The sequence below is a fragment of the Chelonoidis abingdonii genome, chromosome 4, assembly GCF_003597395.2.
Source record: "Chelonoidis abingdonii isolate Lonesome George chromosome 4, CheloAbing_2.0, whole genome shotgun sequence".
Taxonomy (NCBI): Eukaryota; Metazoa; Chordata; order Testudines; family Testudinidae; genus Chelonoidis; species Chelonoidis abingdonii.
Genome location: NC_133772.1, coordinates 92,649,264 through 92,676,496, shown reverse-complemented (window position 1 = coordinate 92,676,496; position 27,233 = coordinate 92,649,264). Strand labels below are relative to the sequence as shown.

The following is a 27,233-nucleotide window of genomic DNA, read 5'->3' as shown; positions in this document are numbered from 1 at the left end:
CTTTAAACACTTGATTGTAAATTGAATCATCCAATACAACACTGAGAGGCCATCTGATCTAGTACTTAGTGCACAGGCCAGGGAATGCTAAGTACTGGATTCTAATACTACCTCTCCCACTGGCTTGCTGTGTGGCCTCACATAAGTCCCTAAGGCACACATTTGAAAAAACAACCTCTAATTTGGAAGCAGCTGTATAGGTAGCTTTCATCCCCATTTTATATATAGGGAAACCAAGGCAGTGAGTTTAAAGACCAAATTTAAGTGTGACCTCTAGCTTTTGGTGGCCATCTTTGGACACCTGTGATCTGACTGTCAGAGGTGAACCCACAGTGTCCTCAGCATGTCTGAAAATCTGGCCTTAAGTTCTAAAGATGGCCACCAAAAACTGGAAAGCTCTTGGAAACTTTGGTCTGCAAGCTCTCTGCCTCAATTTCCTGATATATCAAACAGGGATAACAGCTCCTTACTTAGCTGCCTCTAAGGGGTATTTGTGCAGGTTCGGCCTTGTTTGTAAGCACTCTGCATTTAAAGCATGATATACTCATTCTATTTTTTCATGCAAGCTGTAGTCCCCAACCTTTCATACAATAAGATAAGTTACAAGGGCTAATGCCACTCTTAGTTGCACCCATGCAACCTATGTGGCTTTGTTGGGACACTTTGGGCATGATAGAGACTAGGGTTTGGCCCTGCTTGCTAGTGGTAAATACTGAAAAATAGCAGCCCAAACAAAAAAACAAACAAAAAAATGGAGAAGATTAATCAAGGCATTTTTCAGCTGTGTTTTGAAATTAGATGAGATACTCAAGAACAGCTGACTGGTCCTGAAGAAAGACAATGCAGACGAGAAGGCTCTTGCAGCACCAGAGCCATGAGTGTTTGGAGGGACAGAGAACAGGCCACCATGAGGTGAACAGAGAGCAGCAGGAGCAGTGAAGAGGGAACTGGAATTAGACAAAAGCCATGAGGTAGGACGAAGGGCTAAAAACAAGAAGCACAATTCTGAACTGCTCCTGAAATGAATAGAGACCCAGCGGAGCTAGCTGGGGTTGTGGTGATGTTTCAACAGACAAATCCTTTGATTCCACATCTTTAACATTCTCAGCTGGTAGGGCCAGATTAAGGTTATAAGGGGCTTAAGGCTAATGGGAGGGAAGGGCCTAAGTATGAATTATATATTGCAAATAAAAAATGAAGTCATCAAACATTTCTTTACATATTATTTATTTATGTAAAATTAACAAGTTTATTCTACTCTCACTTCTTCAAACAGGTACTTCTGAGTAAGAGGTAGCACAAGGGATGCTCTGCTGTCCTTCTCTTAGGCTACGTCTACACTACAGGATAATTCCGAATTACATTAAACCGGTTTTATAAAACAGATATTATAAATTCGATTTCACGCGGCCACTAAGGCACGATTCGATGGTGTGACGTCCAGGTCCGAGGCTAGCGTCGATTTTGGAGAGTTGCATTGTGGGTAGCTATTCCATAGCTATCCACTAGTTCCAGTCTCCCCTGCCTTGGAATTCTGGGTTGAATCAGTGTCGCGGGTGGTTCTGGTAAATGTCGTCAGTCATTCCTTCTTCCGGGAAACAACAGAGATCCTTTCGCGCCCTTTTTCCCTGGATTGCCCTGGCAGACGCCATAGGCACGGCAACCTGAGCCCGTTCAGCTTTTTTATTTGCAGTCACCATATGTGTACTGGATGCGGCGGACCAGAGGCGATACTCCAGTGCTACACAGCAAGCATTCTTTTCTTTTGCATGATAGAGAGATGGTTACGCAATTGTTCTGTACCGCAGTGCTGGAGTAAACTGGAAGAGATGAGGTTAATCTCTCCGCTTTTGTAATGTCTACTGCTTTCAGAGTGCCTGGCTGAGATTTGGCCGGGGTGCAAACAAACTGGAATGAACTCCCGATCAATCCTCTTTATGGTTTCTAAAATAGTAGTCGTCTGCAGATATGGGGCTAGTGTAGTAGAGGACAGTGTATGCAGAGAGACAGCTGCTCGTGTATATTCACAGGGGTGCCTGCAAAACCACCCGTTCTTCCTCCTCCCCACCTCCTGGGTATCCGGGAAGTGTCGCCATTTGTGTTATGAAGTATAAGAATGCAGGAGTTTTAGTGAATAAAATGAGGGAGGCAGCCTCGGTGCCTTATGAATAGTCCAGGCAGGACATTAAGCGTGTGGGGAGAGGAGCCAGCCATCCCATGCTATGATAGTCCAGGCAGTACAGAACTTTTCTTACACAAATGAAAGATGAGGGGGCTGATTGAAGCTCCGTCCAGTTGTTATGATGAAGACGGTTAACAGCCATTCCTGTAAACACTACGGATGACCAGGAATCATTCCTGTTCTGTTTTTAGGCCAGCGCCCTCGGGCTGGCACATCTCAGGCCAACCTGTAGATATTGAACAATTAATCAAGCATTGGGCGCTCGGGTTTCTAAGGACTGTTACCTAGTCTATCTGCACCATCGCCACCGGAGAGGGGAGAGGAGCGAATACTGAGCTTCACGGCTGCACATAGCGTCTCCAGCAGCATTCAGAGACATAGGGTACCGAAAGAAGCTAAGAAATATTTCTTTCTTTTCTTTCACGTGGGGGGGGTGGAGTAAACTGAGGACTATCCCGAAACCACGGCCGACAAATGTGTTGGAACACTACAGGCACTGGAGGCTAGCAGCAGAACGCAATAGTTTTTGGAGACTGCGTGATGTGGATAGTGGAGTCTCAGTTACCCACTCCTCAATTAGCGTCCATTTGAGTTCGGGCTTGCCATTACGCTTCCGCAGCACTGTGTAGCTTGGAGATTTCTTTTTCAATGCTTTGCTATTCGTCTTCGTAACGGAGCTCTGATAGAACAGATTTGTCTCCCGACAGCGATCAGATCCAGTATTCCCGTAGGGTCATGCTGGAGCTCTTTTTGGATTTGGGACTAGTACGCACCCGCTGCTGATCAGAGACTCCTTATGCGGGCAAACAGGAAAATATATTCAAGTTCGGGGGCTTTTCCTGTTTCCCTGCCCACTGCGTCCGAGTTCAGATTGCTGTCCAGAGCGGTCAGTGGTGCACTGTGGGATACCTCCCGGAGGCCAATAATGTCGATTTCCGTCCACACTAACAGTATTCCGAAGTAATACTATCGATTTTAGCGTTACTCCTTTCGTTTTGTAGGAGTACAGAAATCGATTTAAAGAGCCCTTTAAATCGATTTAAAAAGCACTGTAGTGTGGACAGGTACAGCGTTAAATCGATTTAACACTGTTAAAATCGATTTAACGGCGTAGCGTGGACCAGGCCTTAGGCCTCCTTCCTGCTCATCTGTATGAGGATGAACGCTGCAGCATTCCCCATCCTGCTTCTACCCTGAGCTCTCCACATGGCACAGTGCAAAGCCAAGCCCTGCAGGTGTTTTCCTCCAAGCTCTGGACTCCACACCACATACCCTATCTCACTCTGACTGCAGCCTGGGATGCAGCCAGCTTTTATTATGTACAAGAAAACCACTCAGGTGTAAAATCCACTGAACTGGAGGCAGTAGTAGTGGGAAAATTACATTGGGTGGCATTGTATTTTAGGCTGTCTTACTCTGATAGCTGCCTCTCAGTGTTACCCTGGCTGAGGACAATGAATTACTGTTTTCACATTGAACCCAAATATTATTTGTGGGATGATAGCCAGTTTGTGTAGTTAATCTCCAATGGTTCACCACATCAGCCCATTCTGTCACCAACCCCAAGCTCTTCCACAAGTAGAATCATAGAATAGAATCATAGGATTGGAAAGGACCTCAAGAGGTCATCTAGTCCGGTCCCCTGCAGTCATGGCAGGACTAAGTATTATCTGTTCTAGAATGTGTGATTAGCAGCTCTGACATGATGCTTTTAATCATGAGTTCTGTGTGTACCAGCCCCCTACGGTTTGCATTTGTTTGCTTTAAGCTTTCTGTAAGAACAAGGTAATAGCTAGAAGTGACACAGATTTTTAGATAGTTGCCCAGTCATAATATTTAGCACTTGTGTAGTATGTTAGCTCTGTGCAAACATTAAACAAACTTAATCTAAAGCCTTTTAGCTTTTGAATGACTAAGAGTTGACAGAACAGAGCTATTCCCTGTTGTGTTCTCTACCTCCCTGAACAAAAAGACTTCACTGAAAAGCAGCATCTTAAAAGAACCATTAAGGATCTTTCAAAAGAACAGTCCAACCAAGGCTGCTGTAGTGACACCCGTGTTACATCAGGTTTGGTGTTTAAGGCGGGTGTAGAATGAAGGGAAAGCTTCCTGTTTCATTTTCATGTGTAAATCAAGCAGACTTCACTTATTTTTTTTCCTTAAAGTGCTCAGAGTTTAGGAGAGGAAAGTGAATGAGATTCTGCTTATACCAGGTGTGAAAAAGCAGAAGGGACCAAAATGTATTCTTGTGCAAAAATCTGTTCTCCCTGAAGTCAATAAGGCTACACAAATGTAACTGTCAGCAGGAACTAGTCTGTGTTCTCATTTCCTTCTTGAATCACACACATTCCATGCTTACCCAACATTTTCCTCTTGGGAAAGAAGTTAGTTTGAATTGGTGCAGACAAATGAGGACTAACGTCAGGTTTATTTAGCTTTAAACTTTTGGAATGAAACTCAAAAGAAATCAAATGTGAGGTGCTTTTATGATGGATTGAACTGCAAATGGACCAAACCTGCCTTTAGCCTATTCAGTCAGTCTTTCTATCATAGCCTGCTAAGAAGTGGATTTAAAATCCCTGAGGGTGAGGGGAGGGAGAAACCTACAACAGTTGCATGTTGAGCTTCCTTGCAACCCCTTAAAGATACAAAGCTGCATTGGCCTGTGAAACTAGGCTGAGCATAAGGAAAGAACTTGGTTGCCTGTGCATCCTAGTACAGAAAAATACATCTTTGATTTTTAGTACAATTCAATACAGTATTGAACACAGCGCGTCATAAATCTGAAACCCCTCAATGGAAGATACTGTAACATTTAAAGTGCAGGTATCCAGAATGTCTGGAGCTGGCTGGAGCTGGACAGTGTGTGCAGGTGTTGTGCAAGTTTCCTACCCTACCACTCTGATACTGCCTCTTCCTCTCGCCATCCCCACAGACACACATAGAAGTTGACAATGACAGGCACTAGGACCCAGGAGGCAGTGTCCTGGAGCTGCCTGCCAGCCTCGGTGGAGGAGAGGGACAGAGGGAGCCTCTTCCCTCCCTGACAGCTAAGCAGAACTCAGAAGAAATAGGAGATGCAGGGAGCTGCGGGGTTGGGAGAGGACAGGACACAAGTCCTGCTCTCCTGCTCTGCTACACCCACAATTTCTGCTCTCGCTGCACCCTCCTGTGGTAACTGGATTTTTAGTGTCTAGTCACCAGTGTTAACAGGATACCTGACAGTGTGTTCCTGGAACGCAGGGAGATGCAGACGGGAGGGAGCGGAAGCAGCAGGCTGCCAGCTGAGCTCCTTCCAAGCCACAGGGGCTGCTTTGCCTTTCCTGGTGGCAGGAGCACTCCCACAGGGCTGCATGAGCAAACTCACCCCCCCCCCCCACTGCCCCATCCCAGCTGCACCTTCTGCCTGACCAGTGGGGCCTAAAAAATAGGAAGGCCTTAGGCTATAACCTTATTAGCCTAATGGTTAATCTGGCCCTGCCAGCCGGAGGGTAGGGAATTAGTATCTATGCCACATGCTCCTGCTAGATGTTACAGTGGTCCCATTTTTTAGCTTAAAACAAATTTCATTTTCTCTACCTTGTAGCTGATAAGCAAGACGAAGAGTCCAGATTTACTGGAGCATTAAGTGAAAATGAAGAGATTGGGAGGAAGGGAAAAGAGCTGCAATGAGATAATAAGGATGAGAAAAAGGAAAAACAAACAAAGTGATGTATTTGTGGGGATAATATCATGTAGGATCCAAATACCTTCAGTCGCCCTGAATGAGATCCTGATATACCTACAGGAGCCCTAACTTCCTCTCTGAGATGCACTAGAATGCGATCAAGCCACTACATCTGAGTCAGAGAAATGTACTTCCTCTCAAACCTATTGTGAGAGAAGGAACAAGCTGTTAGAGGCTCTGAGGCTTGTTGGGACAGGGACTGCCACTACGTTCTGTGTCTGGATGGTACCTACTGTAATAAGATGAGGCCTTGAGACATAAACCCTTGGTGTCCGAGGTCCAGTATGAGGCCTGAGGCCTGAACTGAAGTAATGGTCAAGACATTACTAACATAAAGCAAAGTTAAGCTGTGAGCCAGAGGCAGGCCCTGCTCACAGAAGCTGGCAAGGAAAGGGTGACTGCCTGCAAAAAAGATGACTTACCCGTAAAAGACTTGGACATACAGAATATCAGAAATTTGCAATACTTGTACATCCACACCAGACACAAGTACCAGGCTGACACATTTAACCCACTGGACAGGGCCAAAAGAGGTAATAATGATTGGAAACAGAGTCAGGAACTGGCTCCAGGATTTTTGCTGCCACAATGGTCAAAAAAAAAAAAAAAAAGTGGTGAGGAGGGGGCGGAGATAGTATCTCGCCGCTGAAGCAAAAAAAAATAACACAGCTCTCGCTCGCTCGCTCTCTCGCTCCGAACAACCAAGTACAGGTGAGAGGCGGCACCGCTTGCCAGTGAAGGGTAGTAGAAAGAGGATGTGGATAGAGGGCGGGGGCGGCGCGGGTAGGGTGGGATGTGCAGGATTGGGATGCACCTGGGCGTGGGAGAACGGTCATGAGGAAGTTGTGATGTGGTCACTGTAGATTGTGTCGTGTGTATAAGATGGCATCGCCGTTGAGGGCGATGGTCTCTGTCTGGCTTAGGGGCAGTGAAGTCCTGCAGCGACTGAGTCGAATCCGTACAGGGGGACATATGTACTAGCTAGCAGTCTTGGATATCTAGTATCGAAGGGGTTAAGCATGTTATATGGATCTGAAAAGCAGCAGAGATCCTGTGGCCCTTAGACTAACAGCATTTTGCGATCGTGAAAGCTTTCGTGGGGTGACTACCCATCTGCGTAATGCATTGGGTTGGAAATTTCAGGGGCAGGTTATATATATGCTTGCAAAGCACAGCTGAGAGTAACGAGCGTTAGTTCAATCAGGAGGATGGCCTTGATATCTGCAGCTGAGGGTTGAAAACCAAGAGGGAGAATGGTTCTGTAGTTGGGCAAGCCATTCCCAGTCTTTGTTCCCATCCTGAGTTGTGGTGTTCAATTGCGGTGAATGAAGGTCAGCAGTTCTCTTTGAAGTCCTGGTCCTGGAGTTTTTTTTGTGCAGGTGGAACAGCTGTTGAACACACCCACATCAACCTCGCCTGGACCATCTACACGGAGGTCCACTATCCTAGACACCGCGGCGTGCATAAGTGATGGTCCATTACACCATCCTTACCGAAACCCTACGACCGCTATGCCTACCTTCATGCCTCAGCTTCTCACCCGGACATCACGACTCCGATGTCTACAGCCAGCACTGAGGTTACAACCGCATTGCTTAACCCCCTCAACAGGACGACACTACAATCTCCACAAGCTTCTCAAACTAACGATTAACCCGCCCGAGGAATATAGAAAAAGATACAAGCCAGAGTGGTTGTACCAGAGCCTCTACTGCAGACAAACCAAAGAAAGGACCAACAGGACTCCACTGGCCATCCACGTACAGCCCCCGCTAAACCCCTCCAACGCATCATCGGAGATCTTACAAAACGATCCTGGACAATGATCCCACTTTCACAAGGCCTTGGGTGGCAGGCATCCTCGCTACAGACAACCTGCCAACCTGATCGTTTCTCACCAGCAACTGCACCAACCACACCATAGTAAGGCTCCCTGCTCAGGAACACATCCAATGCAACAACCTCGATGCCAGACCCAATCTACCCGCCATCTCTACACACGACCATACGGATCTACGAGCGGGACCACCAGGTTGCATTCACTCCTGCAGCTCACCAATTATATACGCATCATATGCCGCAAATGCCCTTGCTATGTATCATCGGCCAAATGGACAGTCTCATGGCAAAGGATAAATGGACTAATCAGACATTAGATTGGCAATATACAAAACTGTAGAGAGGCACTTACAACCTCCCTGCCACCACTATAGACCTAAGGTGGCCATCCTGCAGCAAAAAACTTCGACAGATTCAAGAGAGAACTGATGAGCCTTCAGTTCATCCTTGCAAATTGCACAATCAGCTCGGATTGAACAAAGACTTGTGAATGGCTTGCAATACAGAACCCGTTGTCTCTCCTCTTGGTTTTCCACACCTCAGCTTTGCTAAGAACAGGGCCTCATCCTCCCTGATTGAACTAACCTCGTTATCTCTAGCTTGCTTGCTAGCATATATATACCTGCCCCTGGAAATTTCCACTACATGCATCTGACGAAGTGGGTATTCACCCACGAAAGCTCATGATCCAAAACGTCTGTTAGTCTATAAGGTGCCACAGGATTCTCTGCTGCTTTTCTTGGATATCTAATCCAGGGAGCTAGAGACTGTGTTTCTCTTCAGCAATAAACCTGGCCCGGGTGCCTTTGTACTTTAACAGAGTCTGTGGTCATTGGGGGTTCTCTCGGGGTCTGCTGTGTCAGCTATCTGTGCAAAGTCGGGGCAGCACACAGAGGGAACACATCCACACAGCCGACTGATATCAACACTGAATAGCGCAGAGCACCACACCGGTAGCGTCTGACAACACCTACCACAATGATGTCCTGGCCCATGACTAGGGATCCTAGCTTCTACAATAATACAAAAAAAGGAATAATAATGACAGGCCAAATATACTCGTTGAAGCACATGCTTTGAACCCTTCATCACAAGGTTCTAAAAACTGTGCTGCATAAACTAGCTGAGGTTTGGAGGCCCAAAAAGGAGGATGGGGCAGAAGAACAAAGAAGGGTTTATGGGGAATGCTATCACCACAGAGAAGATCTTTTTGTTTGAAAACCTTCACACAGAACAGGCTTGTTTTGATTCTGCCACTGATTGAGCTGAGTCCGTGTGAATGTGCAAACTGGTCGAAGCCCAATGCTCAGGAATGACAACCTGCCATTTCAATGCTCAGAAGGCCTGGGCTGCCGCGAAAGGAAGGCCCAGCAGTGTGCAGGCATTACACACCCACCAGTGACCGCATCAGGTATAGCAGGAATAATTATTAAGACCAAAGCAGTAGTAGTGGACTTCTAAAAAGCACAGCCAGATCATCATAGGAGATGTCCCAGACACAAAGGATCTTAGCTTGTTTGGATCCCTGTTCATAAGTGGGGCTCTGGTAGAGCAAGTTAGCTATATTTTTACAAGGCTTTACAAGGTACCTGTCACCTGGTACAACTTTATATAGTTAAGAATGGTACCATGCATTATGTCCCCAAAGCAGGGAGCATGTCCTCTGCAAAAACTGACCCATCTTCCTTGGAAGCATCAGAAGAAGCAAAAAGCCAGCTCTGGTGTGAGGAGATTCCCAGGCTTGCTGTTGGTGGGAAGCAAGAACAAAGATGTTCTGCAGCTCACTCTAAAACTGGCCAATTTCAGGCTCATCTGTATATGCACCAGGATAAGATTCCAGAGATAAGGACCTGACACTGGGAACACACCCTTGCTTCTGTGAACTTTAGCCTTGTGACAGACAGCCACAGCATTCCTTCTGAGCACAGTCCTGACTGTATGGAAACAAAAGACACTATCTCTAAACTAAATGGTCCAGGAACCAGTTAAAGCTTTACAGTTACTAACCAGCACCTTGAATCAGGGTCAGCTTTATGAACGGCGGGGCGCAATTTGAATACCTGGCAGTCATCTGGGGCTCTGTTGCACTTCGGCAGCAGGGAGTCTGCTTCGGACCCCGCGCCCCCTGCCGCCGCCAGGTGAGTAAAAAAAAAAATTAAAAATCACGTAAGGCGTGGGGCCCGATTCCAGGGTATTGGGGGACTCGACTTAAAGCCAGCCCTGTCCTGAATTTCAAACCTCATGCTTCAGGGCTAAAGCCAGTCTCCTCCAACTATAGAGATCAAGAAGAGATCTACAGCGGGTTGGGGTACGGATTATCCCACCTGTGCCCACTGCAGTATGGCCATTGCTATGTTCCAGCCAGCATGGAGCATTGTATAACATGCTGTTGTCAGTCTGCCCTATCTCAAATGGAAACAAATAACGCTCCTTGTTAATTCCAGTAAGTAGCTCAAGAACTTGGACTGCTTTTTAGTTTATAGCATTTTAATGATAATTACATACAAAACTAATTATACAGAGCCTAATTTTATTGCTAAAATATCTATCAGACAAGAATACATCAACTAGTTAGCTCACTGCCTAGGAACCAACTAGAATTAGGCTGTATTAAAGATTAAACATTTGGAGGGGATGAGGCCTAATGTTGTTAGGTTTTTCTAACATTGTCATTCTTCCTAAACCAGCTCCTTATATCTCACTGATTGGGAGCAGGGAGAGAGCACAGAGAGGGCATGGACCAGAATCAGAGCAGCCAACACTTGGCAGATAAACCACTTGCTGATTAATTTACTTCATGGTTCCCATCATCTTGGCTGCATTTGCCTTTCCCAGAATGGCCCAGAGGCATATCCTAGCCTTCTCTCCATGGAAAAAGTGGTGCATAGCCAAAGATGTGAAACTGAGCTTTGACCAAAATAAACCACCCTTTCCTGTGTATGAAGCTGTTTAGGAAGCCGTTCTGCCCCTCTGTATCTCCAGACCCTTAGAAGCAGCAGCAATACAGCTGTCAGTCACCACACAGCATTTTATTCATGAGGCATTAGACTGTTTCAAAAGGCAAAGTGCACCTGCAATTCATCCCTCCCAGCCAATCGTCCAGAATATGAGCTCCAGAGCAGTTATCAGGGGTTTTTTATGTGACTCTTTGAGGCACTTATCCCAAGCAGATGTGATTCCTAAGCAAGTACCCCGAGCCCAGTCCCATCCCAGCACCTCTTAGCGGACATCATTCTAGGGAGTAGGGTGGGAGGCCCAGGCTAAGGAGAATTCACAGCTACTGCATGCTCAGCAAACTTAAACTACCCACTCGCAACCCCGTCCTCACAAAAAATCCTGAAAACTAGCAGATTCTAAAGGGAAGGAGGAATAAAAGAAGACAGAAAAAAGAAAATCATCTTTATAGCTCACATTCCCAGGGCAGCCCAGCCAGGGAAAACACAATTTGTTTGTTCTGTTTGGTTTCCTAGAGTAGCTGCTCTTGGGGGACTTATGTGCATCTCCCTTAGTAAGACACAGCCTGTTCTTGGAACAAGAAGTTGTCCAGCAAACTCTCCAGAGGTGAAGGCTGTTAGTGTGTTTATTTTCAAGGAACGGATCATGGTCCATTATAAAACAAGTTTTGGACACTTGGCTTGGCGTGCAGTTCTGAGCAGTGATACTAACTTAACTGCTAAAGTGCTGGAGGAACCAGGGATGGTGTTTCTGGAGCTGGTAATCTTTCCTCTGATTCAGGGCTGAACCAACAACCCAGTTAGAGTGACCACCTTTTCAAAAGGCAAAAGCAGGATGCACAGGAGCCCTGTCCACTCCATGGCCCTGCCCCTGCTCCTCCTCTCCTCTTCCCCTGAAGCCACCCTCCCCCCCGATCCTCTTCTTTCCCTGAGGCTCCCACCCCTTGTCCAGACTGGAAGAGCCAGGCCGTGGTAAGAGCCACCCAGGGAGCCCAGGCTACTGTGGGGAGCACCGCCTCTCCACCTGCCCTGAGCAGGGAGTCAGGGGGTCTGGGAGCCCCCCAGTGCATGCTGCCCAGGGCAGGTGGTGGGTCCGGGGCTCCCCACAGTAACCTGGACTCCCTGGGTAGCTCTTACCACGGCCCAGCTCCAGCTTCTGACCTGGCCAGGGGCATGGTTTTGGGGGAGGGGGGGCAGAGGAGCAGGGGCAGGGCTTCGTGGTGGTGGGGAAATGCCACCTCAGCCCCAACACACACTGGGAAGAGGCTGGTGCTGCCCCTGAGCCTCAGGCAGGCACGGAGCAGCACCACAGGGAATCCAGGACAAATGCTGTCCTGGAGTCATTCAGCTCGGGACCGGCACCTGAACTCTGCATTTCTAGACTGTCCGACCCATCGGGATGGGTGGTCCCCCTAACCCCAGTATGGTGTCGGGGACGCTGTGTTGTGAAAGTGCTGTCTTTCAAATGAGATGGAAAACTAAGGTCATGACCACCTGTGGTTATAAGTCCATAGTACCTTCATTCTCACAACAGCAGGGGTGCTAGCCTCAGTGCCCTTGTCAGTTGGGTAACTACATTTGACCTCTCTAAATTTCCCCAGTAGTTTCAGATGGATACAGTACTCTCCTTTCCTTCTTGTTATACACCGTTGGGTACTCCCCCCTAGAGGTGGCTGAAGTTCATTGGGTGAAGTAATTCCTGTGCATATATTACAGATGGCCCTAAATCACACGCTTCAAGTTTGGAGTTGTTCAGATCTGGGAATCTGGTTTGGGTCTGTGGGGGCTTGAGCATTAGGAACTGGGGTGACATTGGGTAGTTACGTTCCCTTTTGAGGTCCAGAACTGTCTGTGTGGCAGAGTTGCATGGCACCTTTTCTTTTGGAAACAGCTGCTACTGTGGCTGACTGGAGATGGAACCTCAGAATGAAGTGGGGCTTAATGTAGCTTATAAATAAAGACTGTGATAACTTGATAATTTTTTGCTGTTGATGTTATTCTTACCCAATTAATGTTTTGTAATAAATTTAAGATGTGATTAGCTGATTGGATTTGAGGAGACATAACAGGACCCATCTCTCTGTTATAAATGTATTCCAACACAAAATGTAATTAACATAGAGTTACGGGTGCTCGAATGTCTTTCCTCACAATACAGAAACTAAAAAGCAAGGAAACTGTAAGTTAAAACAGCCATATACAAGACAATGCCAGTCCCACTAGCATCATGACATGTCACCATACTTCACATGATCAGCCTCTCTAACACATTCAATTTCAATTCAAGGGTGCTATCACCTTCAGTGCACATATCAAGAAATGAATACTACACAGCCAGGTGCCAGCTTACCAACGTGTAACATATTGTAGGTGTACATAGGAAACACATCTGTTTATGCATCAGTGTAGCTGTGTGTTTGTTGCATGACTGACCTGATTATTTTAAAGACACACTGTAAACATATAGTAGAATTTTGTTTGTGTTAAGTTTTGGGTATATAATCAACTAAGACTTCTATTATGGGCTGGTACACAGTATGATTGTAGTCTGAAGATTAGAATTGTTATTAAACCGTTAGGTAGCGTAGCACTGGAAGCCTGGAGTTTGCCTTGAAGTGTGCCAAATTTGGAAGCTAAACAGAATCATTAAAGTATAAAACAGACTTGGCTAGCTGGATTCTCCTCTCCCTTACGCCAGTGGAATCAATAGATGTTTCACTGAAGTCAGTGGAAATAGATCAGAGCAAAACTGTTGAAATGGGTGAATAAGGCCCAGGGATTTTAGTCCTGCTTATCTCAATGCGACCTTAACTCTGCAGTTACGAGCAATGTCTCCTTGATGGGTACCATTTTGTGTTGTACCTCTAAGAAGCTCAGGACAAAACTTGCAACCCAGGGGGAGTAGAGGCTAAGATAGCTGTAAGCAGCTTCATGCCCTTTTTTGATTTTGAGGATTTCTGCAGCTTGGGGTAGTGCCCTGTGAGGTGTTTATGGGTAGCAACATTATCTGAAATCTTTACGTAGTGTGGCCCTGCGTCTCCCAACATGCCCTTCACACAGCTGGGCTCCCTATTCTTAGAACAGCCTGGCTTGTTTTACTAACTGAGGTTGTTTCAAACAGCGGTATGCCAAAGCACACTATGGAACTTGTAGTGCACAGCAGCAGGACCCCAGGGCAACTTAGTCTGAGGCAGGCTAGTGCACTGTACATTTACACCCTGGCTGGCTCTGCACTAAGTCTCCTTGTAGACAAGCCCAACGTGCCTGTGCTGGAGAATTCTGCCCTGGCTCAATCAGGACTTTTATGGTCCCTTTACACCACTCCAGTCACATACAGGGGGTTGGGCTGAGCTGAGGGGAGAGTCCCTCTCAATATTTTTAAATACAACATGTATGTATACATATTCATAAAAGTTGCTGAGTGCTAGGGGAAGGTCTCTAGAAGGAGTCAGTCATACTAATTACTAGGTACTCCCTTGGGAACAATCTCAGGAGGCCTGCTCCCTGGGCCAGCAAAGCCCGAAAACAGGAGACGACATGTTCAGCAGGCTGGGGGCAGGGCCGGCTCCAGGCACCAGCATTCCAAGCTGGTGCTTGGGGCGGCATTTTGCAAGGGGTGGCAGTCCCTGTTGTTTTGCCCCCAAGCAGTGCACGGAAATACCGCCACGGACAGCAGGGGCAGCCTGTGTGCCCGTAGGGCGGCAGGGGCATTTCCGCGGCGGTGGCAATTCGACAGCAGCTTCTATGTTTAGCTGTCCACGGTGGCTTCAGCTAAACGCAGAAGCTGCTGACGAATTGCTGCCGCTGTGGAAACACGCCTGCCGCCCTAAGGGCACACGGATTGCCCCCACTGCCCATGGTGGCAATTCAGCGCGCTGCTTGGGGCGGCAAAAACTGTAGAGCCAGCCCTGGCTGGGGGTTGGGAGTGGGCAAGTATTGCCCAGTCTGTCAGGACTTGTTTGTCTGATCTATCAGTTATCTGTGCCCCATCAATGAATATCGTGCAGCTGGCATGTGAGGGGGACACAACCCTTCTATAGGGAGCTCATGTCTCTGACTGGATGTCCCACCAGGCTCTGTCACAAAAATGGAGATGCAATTCTAATGATGTAATCCCTGGCCCGAAGCACTCCCCATGGATCGCAGCAGCTTAGTCATTCCAAATGAAACAAGGAACTCCACAGCAAACCTCTAGCAATGGTTACAAAATGGTTTCCATAATGTCCTTCTTACTGTCCTCCTACCTTCTGGCTCTGCCAGTCAGTCTATCCTTTCCTCTGGCTTTACTGCTCACAACTGGTACTGTTTTGGAAACAGGCTCACTTGTGTTCGTAATGCTTTGTCCTCCACCTGAAAGACAGGATGTACAAAGAGCTTGGGGCTAATATATCCAGCAGTGGGGTTGCCCTGGAAACTGGCGCTGTCCTAGCATCTCTCCTCCTACAGCTCTGCTGCCTGGCATTGAGCTAAGGGATAGCAGAAAGTCATAGCAGTAAGGTCTGTCTGGTGGTTTTATGCTCTGTACTCATGCAGTGGGGGCCAGACTCATTTTATCACCAGAGTTTGTGAATGTATTTCCTAAAGAAGGGGGCTGTGTGGGAGGGGAGGAAAATATAAAGCTGCAAAGCCAAAATTCCCCCTGACCACAATCCCCCGTTATCTCTGTTTCAGTTTAGTGTCACTTAGCTACCACACTGCCCCGCAGGATCCTTCTGCAGGTATCAGTCCCATTACAGAGAGGGGTAAGGAACATGGCTAAAAGAGGCAGCCACTAGGAAAATGCATCCTGAAGCATGCATGGACCTTGTATTCCCAGGTCTCCTTATATCCAACATGTCCACTATTGAGACGGTACTCCAGCCCCAACTCCCAGCTGCATAGAACTCCCTCACTGAGACCCTGGACCTCTAATGAGAACGAGCGCTCAGTAGTTCAACTTAAGGCCAATCACGGGCTCTACTCACCTCTCCCTTCAGAAGGAAAGGATCTGTGCTGGAATTTCCTGGCATTTCTTCCCCCTGAACGGACACAGCATGCACAAAAAGGCAGTAGGGTTATATAATGAAAGCACAACGGAGAGCATGTTGTTCATGTAATGTGTTCTAGCAGCAAATCCTCAATCCTTCAGTACATCTCCTGAGAATGGGAACTGCGGTGGATTTATCCTAATTAAGAAGCTGGCATGTGCCCCTGGGAGCACAGATGATGAGCTACAGGAGAACTCGGCAATATGACTCCTTGTGAAACCAATGCTTGGGAAAGGAGCCAATTCTAAGTTTCTCTCTATGCTATAACATCATAAAGAGCAGAGAGTTCAAGGGCTAGATCCTCAAAGGCATTTCAGTGTTGAGCAATCTGAGCCCAAGTTATTGAATTAGTCACGGCTGCACTCTGGGGAACGGAGAGTAGTGAGACTACACACACAATTCAGATCCATTGAGTACTCTGTAAAGCAGAGAGTGCTAAGACCTATGTACTGATTTTAGAGCCATTTCAGTGCAGGCCTGATGGATAGGAAAGCATCCCAGGACTGGATCTTTCACACCTGACATGGACCAGTGAGCCACATGTTCATGTCTAACAAAAGTCAAAATAGGACTGGTGTCTCCCTTTCTCACCTTTCTTACTGCTGAGATTATCCAAGACTGGCTCCCCATCCTTCATAAAGTCCTCCTCAAACCTGCAAGTAAAAACAGGCCATTGTCAGATACAAACCCACGCAATTTAATATGCAAGCAGCAGGCTGGTCTACACTCAAAAGTGAAGTCAACCCAGCTACATTGCTCAGAAGTATGAAAAATCCACACCTGAGTGGCACAATTAAGATGACCTATCCCCCTAATTCTTCTGTTGACCTAGCTTCCCTCTCTTGGGAAGGTGCTAACAGACCTTAAAGTCTATGAGCACCCCACCCATCACTGTAGTGACTGGCTACACTGAAGTACTGAAATGCTTCCGCAGCTCAGCTGCAAGTGTTGACTAGCGCCTAGAGAAGCCATATCCACCAGTCACATACACTTCCACCGCTAAGGAGAACTTCTAAAGGCACATTTTACTGAGCACGTTTCTTACCCCAAAGGAGACCTTCTAAAGCTCTTATATCCACAATAGACCATCTTGTATTCTGTATATGATACATGTATTACAGGGAAACTATTTTAGGAATCTATTGGAGATGTCAAGATTTTAATTGGGATTTTTTTTTGTATAGTCCACCTGTAAAGCCAGGTGCCCTTGTTCCCATGAGCCCAATTATGCAAGGTGCAGGGGAGAGCCACACAAACTACTAAAAATGACCTAAAACTGTTCTCTAGGAACATAGGGTTTGTCATACTAGATCAGAGAAGTAACCCATCTAGTTCAATAGTCTCTGACAATAAACTTAAAAGGTTACAATATTGTGAGCTCCTCCTGGCGGTGCCTCCAGTTAGGAAGCTGGCAATTTCTCCTTTCCATTGGTATAAAGTACCTGATTCTATCCCCATACAGCTAGAAGATACTGGACATTATAGCTGTGATATTTTTATTTACAGAAAACCTATTATTGACTTGTGTGATGTTATGAGTGTCACTGAAAGGTGACAGGGCCAGAAAGAGTTAATTAACTCACAGACTGACCTGACCCATGGCCGAACTTTAGAGACTGGTTAGGAAGATATGTAAATGAACAGAGCTTTGAAATGCAAGCCTGCATTGTTAAGAGATAGAAGGGTAGATCTTTGCTCAGGTCTTGTGATGTAAGCAAACAAGTCTTGTCTATTACCATGGCTTTGATTCAAAGATCAAAAAAGGAATAGTGATATTTAGGAAGTGAAATAGTATTATTGTCTACATGTTTCTTTGAAGGTTGTGGTAACCTGTATCTGAACTGTTTAATGGATAAACTATCCTGTGCTAATTGCCATGATGTTTGGGAGAAGGAGAGTTAAGCCTATTGTTTTCTCAGGCCAAAAGACTGCAGGAAAGATATAAAAATCCTGGGACATGATCCTTCTTCATCTCAGATCTGCTTTGGGTTTCAAGAAAGGGAAACCCTGAGCCATAAGGATTGAGATCCCCAGTCACTGATGGACATTGGACTATAACCTATGGACTATTTCTGAAAGGACTTTTGGCAACTACAAGCTCATCTCTGCTATGTATCTGAACCTCAAGAATTGAATTCAAGTCTGTATGTATATTGATCTTTTAACCAACACACACTCTCTTTTCTTTTTTAATAAATTTTAGTTTAGTTATTAAGGATTGGCTATAAGTGTGTATTTGGGATAAGATCTAAGTTTTGTATTGACCTAGGGCTGTGGCTGGTCCTTTGGGATCAGAAGAACCTTTTCTTTTCTATGATCAGATAAGATTTTCAGTAATCATCATAATATGTTTGACACAGGTGTCTGGATGGAGGCCTGAGGCTGGGCACTTTAAGGGAACTGCATTGTTTGGACTTCCAAGTAACCAGTGAGGTAATACAGAAGCTGTTTTGTGCTGGCTTGGCAAATCTAAATATTGGAATACCCACTAGCTTTTGGGGTTTGTCTGCCCCGTTCTGTTTGCAATTCACCCTAACTGAGTGACCTCAGCTGGCTCCCACTGGCAGCATCATTACAACCTGTCTGAATATTAATTAGGCCTCAAGCCAGAGTAGTTTTGGGGGTGGAAGTTCCACATTTGGGGGAGACAGAGGAAACAAATCTATGGCAGACTGAGGGTTTGTTTTTAATTGCTTCATTTTAAAGACCTCCATCTTACATGACAGTGTCACAAGACAACTGAAATAATATAATCACTGAAATCTTAGAGGTAAAAAGAGCCCTCCAACTCCTCCAGGGGTAAAATGTAACAAATTTGCTAGCCACCTCTTTTATCCTGGCAAGGAGACTTTATTTTGAAAAGGTGAGAGCCTGTTGGAAGCTGTTTGGTGACTTGGAACATTACAGCAAGTCCCAGGGAGATGGGTTAGTGAGCAAAGTACAGATGAAATTGTCAAGGGTGCATGATAAATGAATTTATCATATGGCTTTCAACAGTGTATATAGGGCAGCTGCTGAAATAGTGAATGGTAAAAAACTTCTCTGTGGGAGCTTTCTTGCCAAAAGCTTTCTGCCCTGCGCACAGTTCTACCCCCAGAAGCTCGCCAGCTATTACATATAATAAATAAAGTAATAAGTATTAACTTTTCATAGAACTTTCTGTTTGAGGATCTCAAAGTACTTTACTAATGTTAATAAATGGAGCCTCACCAACTGGCTGTGAGTTAGGTGAGTATTATCCCTGTTTTACAAATGGGTCAACTGAGATACAGAAAGGTTAAGAGTCATATTTTCAGAGGTATTATAAACCCACAATTCCCAATGCATCTCTGCAAAATCAGGCTTTAAGTGACTTTCTCAAGATCATATGGGAAGTTTGTGGTAGAGGTGGGAACAGAACTGAGATCTGCCAGCTACCCATTCTAGGACTTAACCAAATACCCAAAGGACCATCCCCCATACCTGTCCTGTAAAAGCCCTCTGTATAGTGCATGATGTGAGTCTGGCACCAGGAAAACCACTCTGTCTAGAGCAGAGGTTGGCAACCTTTCAGAAGTGGTGTGCCAAGTCTTCATTTATTCACTCTAATTTAAGGTTTCGTGTGCCGGTAATACATTTTAATGTTTTTTAGAAGGTCTCTCTCTACAAGTCTATATATTATATAACTTATCTAGTGTTGTATTGTAAAATAAAGAAGGTTTTCAAAATGTTTAAGAAGCTTCATTTAAAATTAAATTAAAATGTTGATCTTATGCCACTGGCCCGCTCAGGCTGCTGCTGGTCTGGGGTTCTGTTCATCTAGGCCATCAATGGGCTGAGTGGGGCCTGTGGCTGAGACCCCAGCTGGGAAGGGTCTGGCAGCCAGAACCCCAGACCAGCAGTGGGCTGTGCGGGGCTAGCAGCTGGGATCCCAGACTGGCAGTGGGCTGAGTGGCTCAGCCCTCTGCCGCTCAGGGGTTCCATCCGCCAGCTCCTGCCAGCCGGGATCCCGGCTGCCGGACCCGCTCAGCCCACTGCCAGTTTGGGGTCCCGGCCCTGCCCACATACAATGGGTACCTACCTTCTCCCTGGTTCTGGCCCATTCTCTTCCTCTCTCTGCACTGAGCTGAGGGTGGGAGTGACTGAGCACAGGGCTGGGGGTGAAGGGTCTGGCCAGGAGCTAGAATGAAGGAGGGGGCTCAGGGTTGGGGTGTGGGGGCACTTACCTGGGCAGCTCCCATTTGGTGTGAGGGGTACAAGTGGGAATGCAGGAGCTCCCGTTTGGTGCTCAGGGTGGGGATGGGGATGTGGAGGGGGCTGGAGATGTAGGGGGTGCAAAAGTCAGGGCAGAGGGCTAGGCACATGTGAGGGGGGTGCTGGTGTCAGGATAGGGGGTGCTGGGTATGTGTGGGGGTGCCAGAGTCAGGGCTGGGGTCATGCGGAGGGGTGAAAGAGTCAGCAGAGGGCTAGATGGCACAGGGCTCAGGGCAGGGGCCTGGGGATGTGTGGGGGTGCAGGGCTGGGTGACTGCCCCCCAGAACCCCCAACCCCCCTCACTCTTTGTCCCAACTACCCCCTCCTGGGACCCCACCCCCTATCGAAGCCTCCCTGCCCCTTGTCCCCTGATTGCCCCAACCCTTATCCACACCCCCACACCCAGACAGACCCCCTGGATTCCCATGCCTATCTAACCGCTCCCCGTCCCCTGACAGGACCCCCAGAACTCTGGACCCATATAACACCCCCCTACTCCTTGCTTGCCCAACCCCTCTCCACACCCCTAACAGCCCCCCTGAACTCCCAACCCCCCCAGCTCCTTGTCCCTTGACCATCCCTTCCAGAGACACCCCCTGTCCCTAACTGCCTCCCCAGGACCCTCCTTGCTCCCTGTCCCCTGACTGCCCTGACCCCTATCCACTCCCCACCCGCAACAGACCCCGGGACTCCCATGCCCTATCCAACTGCCCTCTGCTCCCTGACTGCCCCCTCCAGAGACCCCCATCCAACCCACCCTTCTCCCTGTCCCCTGACTGCCCCCACTCCTTATCCAACCCCTCCCCTGACCCGAACCCCTTACCATGAGGTTCCCCGCTGATCCAGAGCCCTGCAGCTTCGCGCGCAGTGCTCTGAGGGGCGGAGCGGGGCTGTGCGAGGCGGCGGGGCTCCGGATGAACTGGGAGCGTCTTTCCCTCCCCATGGAGCCAAATGCTGGCCTGCGGGAGCGCACAGCCCCAGCCCCCAGAGCACTGTACACAGCGACATGGCTCATGGGGAAGGCGGGGGAGGGGCCAGCCGCTTGCTGCGCTGGGCCCAGCACTCCAGCCTTGGAGCGTGGACCCTGCAGCTTGCCACGTCAGCAAGATTTTTAATGGCACACTGGGGTCCCGGCAGGCCCCAGCGAGCCATTAAAAATTGGCTCGCGTGCCATAGGTTGCCGACCCCTGGTCTAGAGCATATAATGGTATGAATTTCAATCCAGTGCATGTAATGAGCTACTCCAAAGCCCTTGGGACCAGTGTGTTCCACTCCCAAAAGCCACCTGGCCAGTGCATTTCAGCCGGGTGCGGGTTGCTAAAGAGGCAGAATGTAAATGAAGAGAGACTACCTCATTACTCAGCAATACCATGATGAGAGTTGTCCTACAGTAATATACACCGTGCCGGTCATTGATCTGACACAGGATGGCCCTGCCCACGACAGAGAGTACACTGGAATGTCTGCAGGAGGTTACTTTATAAGGTAATGATGATGTAGGTGGGCTGGCTTTTTATGGGAATGAAAAGGAGAAATCATGTTGGCTGGACGACAAGGTTTGAAATATCAAAGCGGATTTGCCCAACTGTCCTTTTTGGAACAGCCCCAGCTTCTTCCTGCCTCCATCAGTCCCATAAGCCTGAAATTGTGGAGGATCAGTGGAATTAACTGGGAGTTAACCCCTTTATAGAGGTAGAGAGAATGGGATGTGATTCAACCCCCTTTACAGCTCTCAGAGTCCCTGTAGAACCCATGCTGATCAGCCTCTGGGATTTAATGTTTCACAGTTTGCCAGTTCACAATGTCCCATCAGAATACAGACCTACTGCCAGAACCTATCATTTGCCATAATAGGGCTTGTAGCATACTAGGCACCTCAGGGGTGTAGATGACCTACATATGCTCTGACTTTTCTATATCCCAAGCCCGTCGCCATTCGCCCTTTGCATTCTTGTGGCGCGCTAGCCTCTCAAGGTCGATCTGATCTCGTTCTTTCTTCCATCTCACGTATTCTGAGCGTTCCCGTCCAGTCATGGTGAAACTCATGTCTCCTGGACTCTTCTGGAGAGGTTTCCCTCCCTCCTAGTGGAAACAAATGGGCAACTCATTAATACAATACCATCAACCAGAAACGGTGTCCAACAAGATTTCCACATTAGGCCAGTGCAAATTCTATTAGAAGCCTTTTAAACAACTTGCTTTTAGAAACTGGTAACAGCTGCTCTGAAATGTGACTTTTCTGTCTAAATACTCTCTGACTAGATATATGACTTGAGTTATAACCATTTTGAAAACACATTACTGTGCTTGTGTGTGCAAATGGCCAATGTTACTTGATTCCCATGTTCAATTTACCTGATTTCTCTATTAAGTCCCAGTAATTAGATGCATAAATTAGGCAGCAGTCATTCATGCACTGTGTCTCCGCAACTTCATGATTAATAGGTTAAAAAAATCACACCCTTCTTGTTGTTCCCGGAAAAGGCACTCGTCCAAAGCAGCCCAGTGTTGCCTAGTGTATCTAGCTAGTCCTAGAAGTGCTTGGAACAGAGTACGCCAATGTTTCTTCTGTAGAGAACAATTTCTGAGTAACTACATTATGTGAATTCAGAAGGCCAGGGAATAAGAATTCCAAAAGACCCTGGAATTCTTTATGGGTCCAAGGTAATAGGCACAATCTTTTGACCCAACTCTTTCACCCTCCAACATTGGGGAGTAGAGAACCATTGGTGAGTGCTCTGTAGCTCAAGATGGACGGGCTGATGCTGACACCTAGTTCAGAGTGCACTGTATAATGAGCATCACATGCATAAGTCAGAACAATATCCTTTGAGCAGGGGATAGTTTCCTTTCACCACTTGTGTCCCCCACCATGTTGTAAGAGCTGAGTGCTGTTGTTGTTCAAGTATTTAAACTCTCAACAAAGAGACAGTGCAAAACAAAGCTGAGTATATCAGAGGGAGATGTTTGTAACACAGTGACAGCTTAATAGACTCCACTGGAGGAGGAGGCTGAAGTTGGTTCCTTTTCCCGGTTCCTTATTTGTGGTACCAACTCCTTACTCAGAGTTCTCTGTTCCTTATTCAAAGGCCAAAATTATATTTTTTTTAAATTGATGAGATTTCTAAAAATTGAATCTTACAATAAGTTAATGTGATAAAAATTAAATGGCTAATTCCTTAATTACTTATTAACTAAATAATCAAATAAGGAGCTGGGATTTGAATGACTGTATGTGATGAAATAAGTCTCAGTCACCCCAAGTGAGACATCCCTGCAAGCATCAGATAGCTCTGAAGGACTGGGTCATGCTACTTACTGACCAAAGCTGTTTATGAGCAATATGCTGTCACCTGTTATGCCATCACTCCCATTTCCATATTGTAAATGGTGACTGAACTGGGTTTTGACTGGCTGTATGTGATAAAATAAGTCTCCAGTCAGCACAACCATTGAACTGTTCTGCTGTAGCTGAGACATTGGAACTCCCTTATTTGGAACTTCTTTGCAAAAAATTGTGGCCCATGTCACCAGCGCTCCTCCTTCACCCTCAAACACATACACACCCGTTAGCTGGGCAACCGGAACAGTAAACAGGAGAGTCTGAGGATGAAGCTATGGATCCTAGACTTGCAGGTAGAGGGACTTGGTGCACGTTGTATTTGTTGCATCTGTAGGTTGGTTGTTCTTTGGGAGGGTGGGTGGTATGGTTGGGCTGGGGGCCTCTGAATGGCCAGGTGAGATGGGTCTGTTTGTGTCTCAGTGAGGTCCTTGTTGCTGTGATTTGTGGGGCTCTGAACAGAACCAGTTTTTGAAATTTGTGTGTTATTCACTCCTTGTTTGTGAGGGTGGGAGCTGAGTAGTGAGGTTTGGTATATGTCAGTTGGAAGGCGAATGGGTGTGGTATACTGGATGAGTTTTGGTGAGAGTTTAGAGAGGGAGTGTGATTCCTCTTTTAGGTTTGGCTCTACACTAGAGAGCAGATATGGCTTAGGAGAGAACAAGTGCTGTGATCCACCTTGAATGTGCTATGTTTTACTTTCTGCCAGAAGACAGAATAGATTTCTAGTGTATGAAATGCAAGCTGGTGGCTGTACTGGAGAAGCAGACATGTTGTCTGGAAGCATAATTTGTAATATTGTACAGCATCTGAGACAGCAAAGACTTCTTGGACAACCAGATTTGGAAACCATTGTCAGATGCCACAAGGGGATGGATCAGCAATAAAGCAATTGGAGGGAGTAGAAACCAAAGTGGACAGGTGATTTTTAACAAGAGGGGGAAAGACTGCCAAGAGTCATTCAACTTCACAACTTCACCAGAAGTATCAAAGCATTTTCAGAGGCTCAGCCAGTCAGCTACAGAAGAACCTGTCTCTAGAGGAATGGAACATACCTGGTGACATACCTGATGGGTGTTCTTGTGGTAGGAAATAAGCAGCAACCAAGTGAGGTCCGTCAACCATCATAAGAATACAGACAATCATCATTGGTAACTCAATATTAAGAAGAAGGGACACAAGGACAATAAGACAATGTGTTGTCTCCCTGGAGTGAAAATATGAGAGGTAACTGAATGACTAGACAAGATTATGAAGTTGTTTGTCCACTGATGATGATACACATTGGAGCCAATGACACAGCATCACATGGAACTGTTCAAATTAGAGAAGACCTCAGGCACCTTGGAAGAGAGTGGAAGAAAAGGAAAGTCCAAGTGATCTCATCAGAGATCCTTCCAATCCAATGAGCAAGAGAAGGCAGAAAATACAGGAGGTGAACTGTTGGCTGCACACTGGTGTGAGGCTGAAGGTATAGGTTTTGTGGCCACATTCCAGTGGGAGTGGAGGCTGTACATATGGGATGGCTGGCATCTCACAGATCAGGGGCTAACCGTCTCTGTAGAAGACTAGTTGGAGCAGCTAGGAGGGCATTGAGCTACCTACACAAGAGGAGGTGCTATGGAGACAAATGCTGTACAAAACTAACACTCAAGACATCACAAACAAATTGAACTGATGTGACAAAACACGTGAAGAGAAGACATTTTTCAGTCACTTCTATCCCAATGCTAGGAGTCTGGTTAACAATTACGAGGATTAAGAAATTCTCATTGAGAAAAATATATCCAATTGGCAATACTAAAACCTGGTGGGACATTTCACATGATGGATTATCACCTCTTCAGAAGGAATAGAGTGGGTAAAAGGTGTGTGTGCATGTGTGTGTTGGGGGCGGGGGCACTCTACATTAGTCACTGTTGCTTGACAATCAGGGATCCTAGAAATCCATTTTCCCCGGAAAAACACAAAATTTGCATTTTTAAAGAGAATCTTTAGTTTTTACTTTTTATGAAAAAATAAAAACATATACAATAGGACCCCATTTGTCTGAGCTTCCATTATCTGGCTCTTTGTATTAATCAAAACAGGGCTGACAGCCCATGCCCGGCCACTTGCAGGTGAAGCTCTCCAGATTATCCGAATTTTTGATTATCTAATCTGACCCTGGTCCCAATTAGATCGGATAAATGGGGTTTCACTGTATTAGTAAAACACTGTGTTCAGTTGATACCTATATATCTTGTGGCTAGGGAAACCAAAGTTCAGTGTTTCATTTTAATTGCAGAAAAACACGGATTTTGGGGTTTTTTTAATTGTAGAATTTTGGGTTTTTATCATGGAAAACTAGGACCCTGTTGATAATTCACAACTATAAGATCTTGAACACATATGGATCAATGTGGTGACTAACAAAGCCCAGGATGTGGTCTGGTAGGGGGTCTGTTACAGGCCACTGAATCAAACCAGAAAACAAAATGAGTTATTCTTAACAGATACATGCTTAGTGTGTTGACAGAAATGGTGTTCTTATTGAGGAGTTCAATTTGGGAGACATGCTGGAGGTCTCATGCAGCAATCGATGTACAGAGCAATCAATGTAAATAAAAATTTATGAAGTGTAGAAAATGGATAAAGGAAGCTAAAGACATCAGGGAAAACTCCATGGCTGGACAGTCTAAGGACAATAAGGAGCTTTTAAAGAATATTAAGAACTAAATAAATACCAGCAATGGTGTGGGTCAAATGGTGGAGTCTCTGTAACTCAAAGTCTTTAAATCATGATTTGAGGACTTCAATAATTCAGCCCGAGTTTATGGGTCTATTACAGGAGTGGGTGGATGTGGTTCTGTGGCCTGCGATGTGCAAGAGGTCAGACTAGATGACCACGATGGTCCCTTCTGTCCTTAAAGTCTATAAGTCTATGGATATAAGCATATTATTAGATGGAGATGGTAAAATTGTTAATAATGATGTAAAAAGTGTTCAATAAATATTTCTGTTCTGTATTTGGAAAGAAGCAGGATGATGTATTCGTATGATACAAGGCTGATGAATTTCTTTCCATCTCATCAGCAGGCCCTAATAACTTGCACCCAAGAGTCCTAAAATAGTTGGCTAAGGAGATCTTCATCCCAGAGAAATTCCAAAAGACCAGAAGAGTACTAATGTTGTGCCAATATTCAGGAAGTCCAAGCAGTATGAACTAGATAACTATAGGACACTTAGCTTGACATTAATACCAGGGAAAAATATGGAAAATCTGATATCAGATTCAGTTGCTACAGTATTAAAAACTAGGAATATATTAATTCTAGTCAATATGGTTTTATGGAAAACAGGTCTTGCCAAAGAAACCTGATTTCATTCTTTGACATTACAGACTTAATTGATAAAAGTAAAGCCTTTTCAGCTACAGTGCAGTCTCCTTCGGTTGAAGGAGACACACCCATAATTAGTCAGTTAGATCTTTAGTTTAGGAGTACTGTTGCAATAGTTTGTCCTACAAATTTACCCAATTTTAAATTCAATTGTAAGAAGTGAGTGAAAGTTCATTAAATGTTACAATAACTTATAACAATAAATACTGATGAGGAAAGATGCAAAAGGGAGACAGCCTGAGTTAGTCCAAACAAAAAAGCCTGATGATACAACAAGAAAATCATGCCTGGTAAACTAAAAAAGTGAGCGACCGGAAGTCAACAGACCAAACTTGGTTTGTTGGACATTAGGCCTAATAGATGGACAAAATAATGAGGAGATAAATTATTCCATCCATCACTCCCTTTTGGGGTTTTCAAAGAGAATTTGGGGAGTGAAAATTAGCAATGGCAGAGCAAAGGTGTCAATTGTTAACTGAAAGAAGGGGAAGGATTGAGCTTTACCATCATGGCTGCCACCAGTACTGTCTCCGGGGACTCAGGGATCTACT

The 27,233-nt window shown here is 46.1% G+C and overlaps 1 protein-coding gene across 1 annotated transcript in view; it reads right to left on the bottom strand.

The window, feature by feature from the left end:
• CCDC9B (coiled-coil domain containing 9B) overlaps positions 1–27,233 on the bottom strand; it is a 114,542-nt gene that overhangs the window by 23,405 nt on the left and 63,904 nt on the right. The window contains exons 7-10 of the mRNA XM_032802518.2: positions 21,860–22,044; positions 16,321–16,382; positions 15,667–15,720; positions 14,947–15,052 (exon numbers count right to left, since the gene is read on the bottom strand). Coding sequence (XP_032658409.1) covers positions 14,947–15,052; positions 15,667–15,720; positions 16,321–16,382; positions 21,860–22,044 — 407 coding nt within the window. The remainder of the gene's footprint in view (positions 1–14,946; positions 15,053–15,666; positions 15,721–16,320; positions 16,383–21,859; positions 22,045–27,233) is intronic.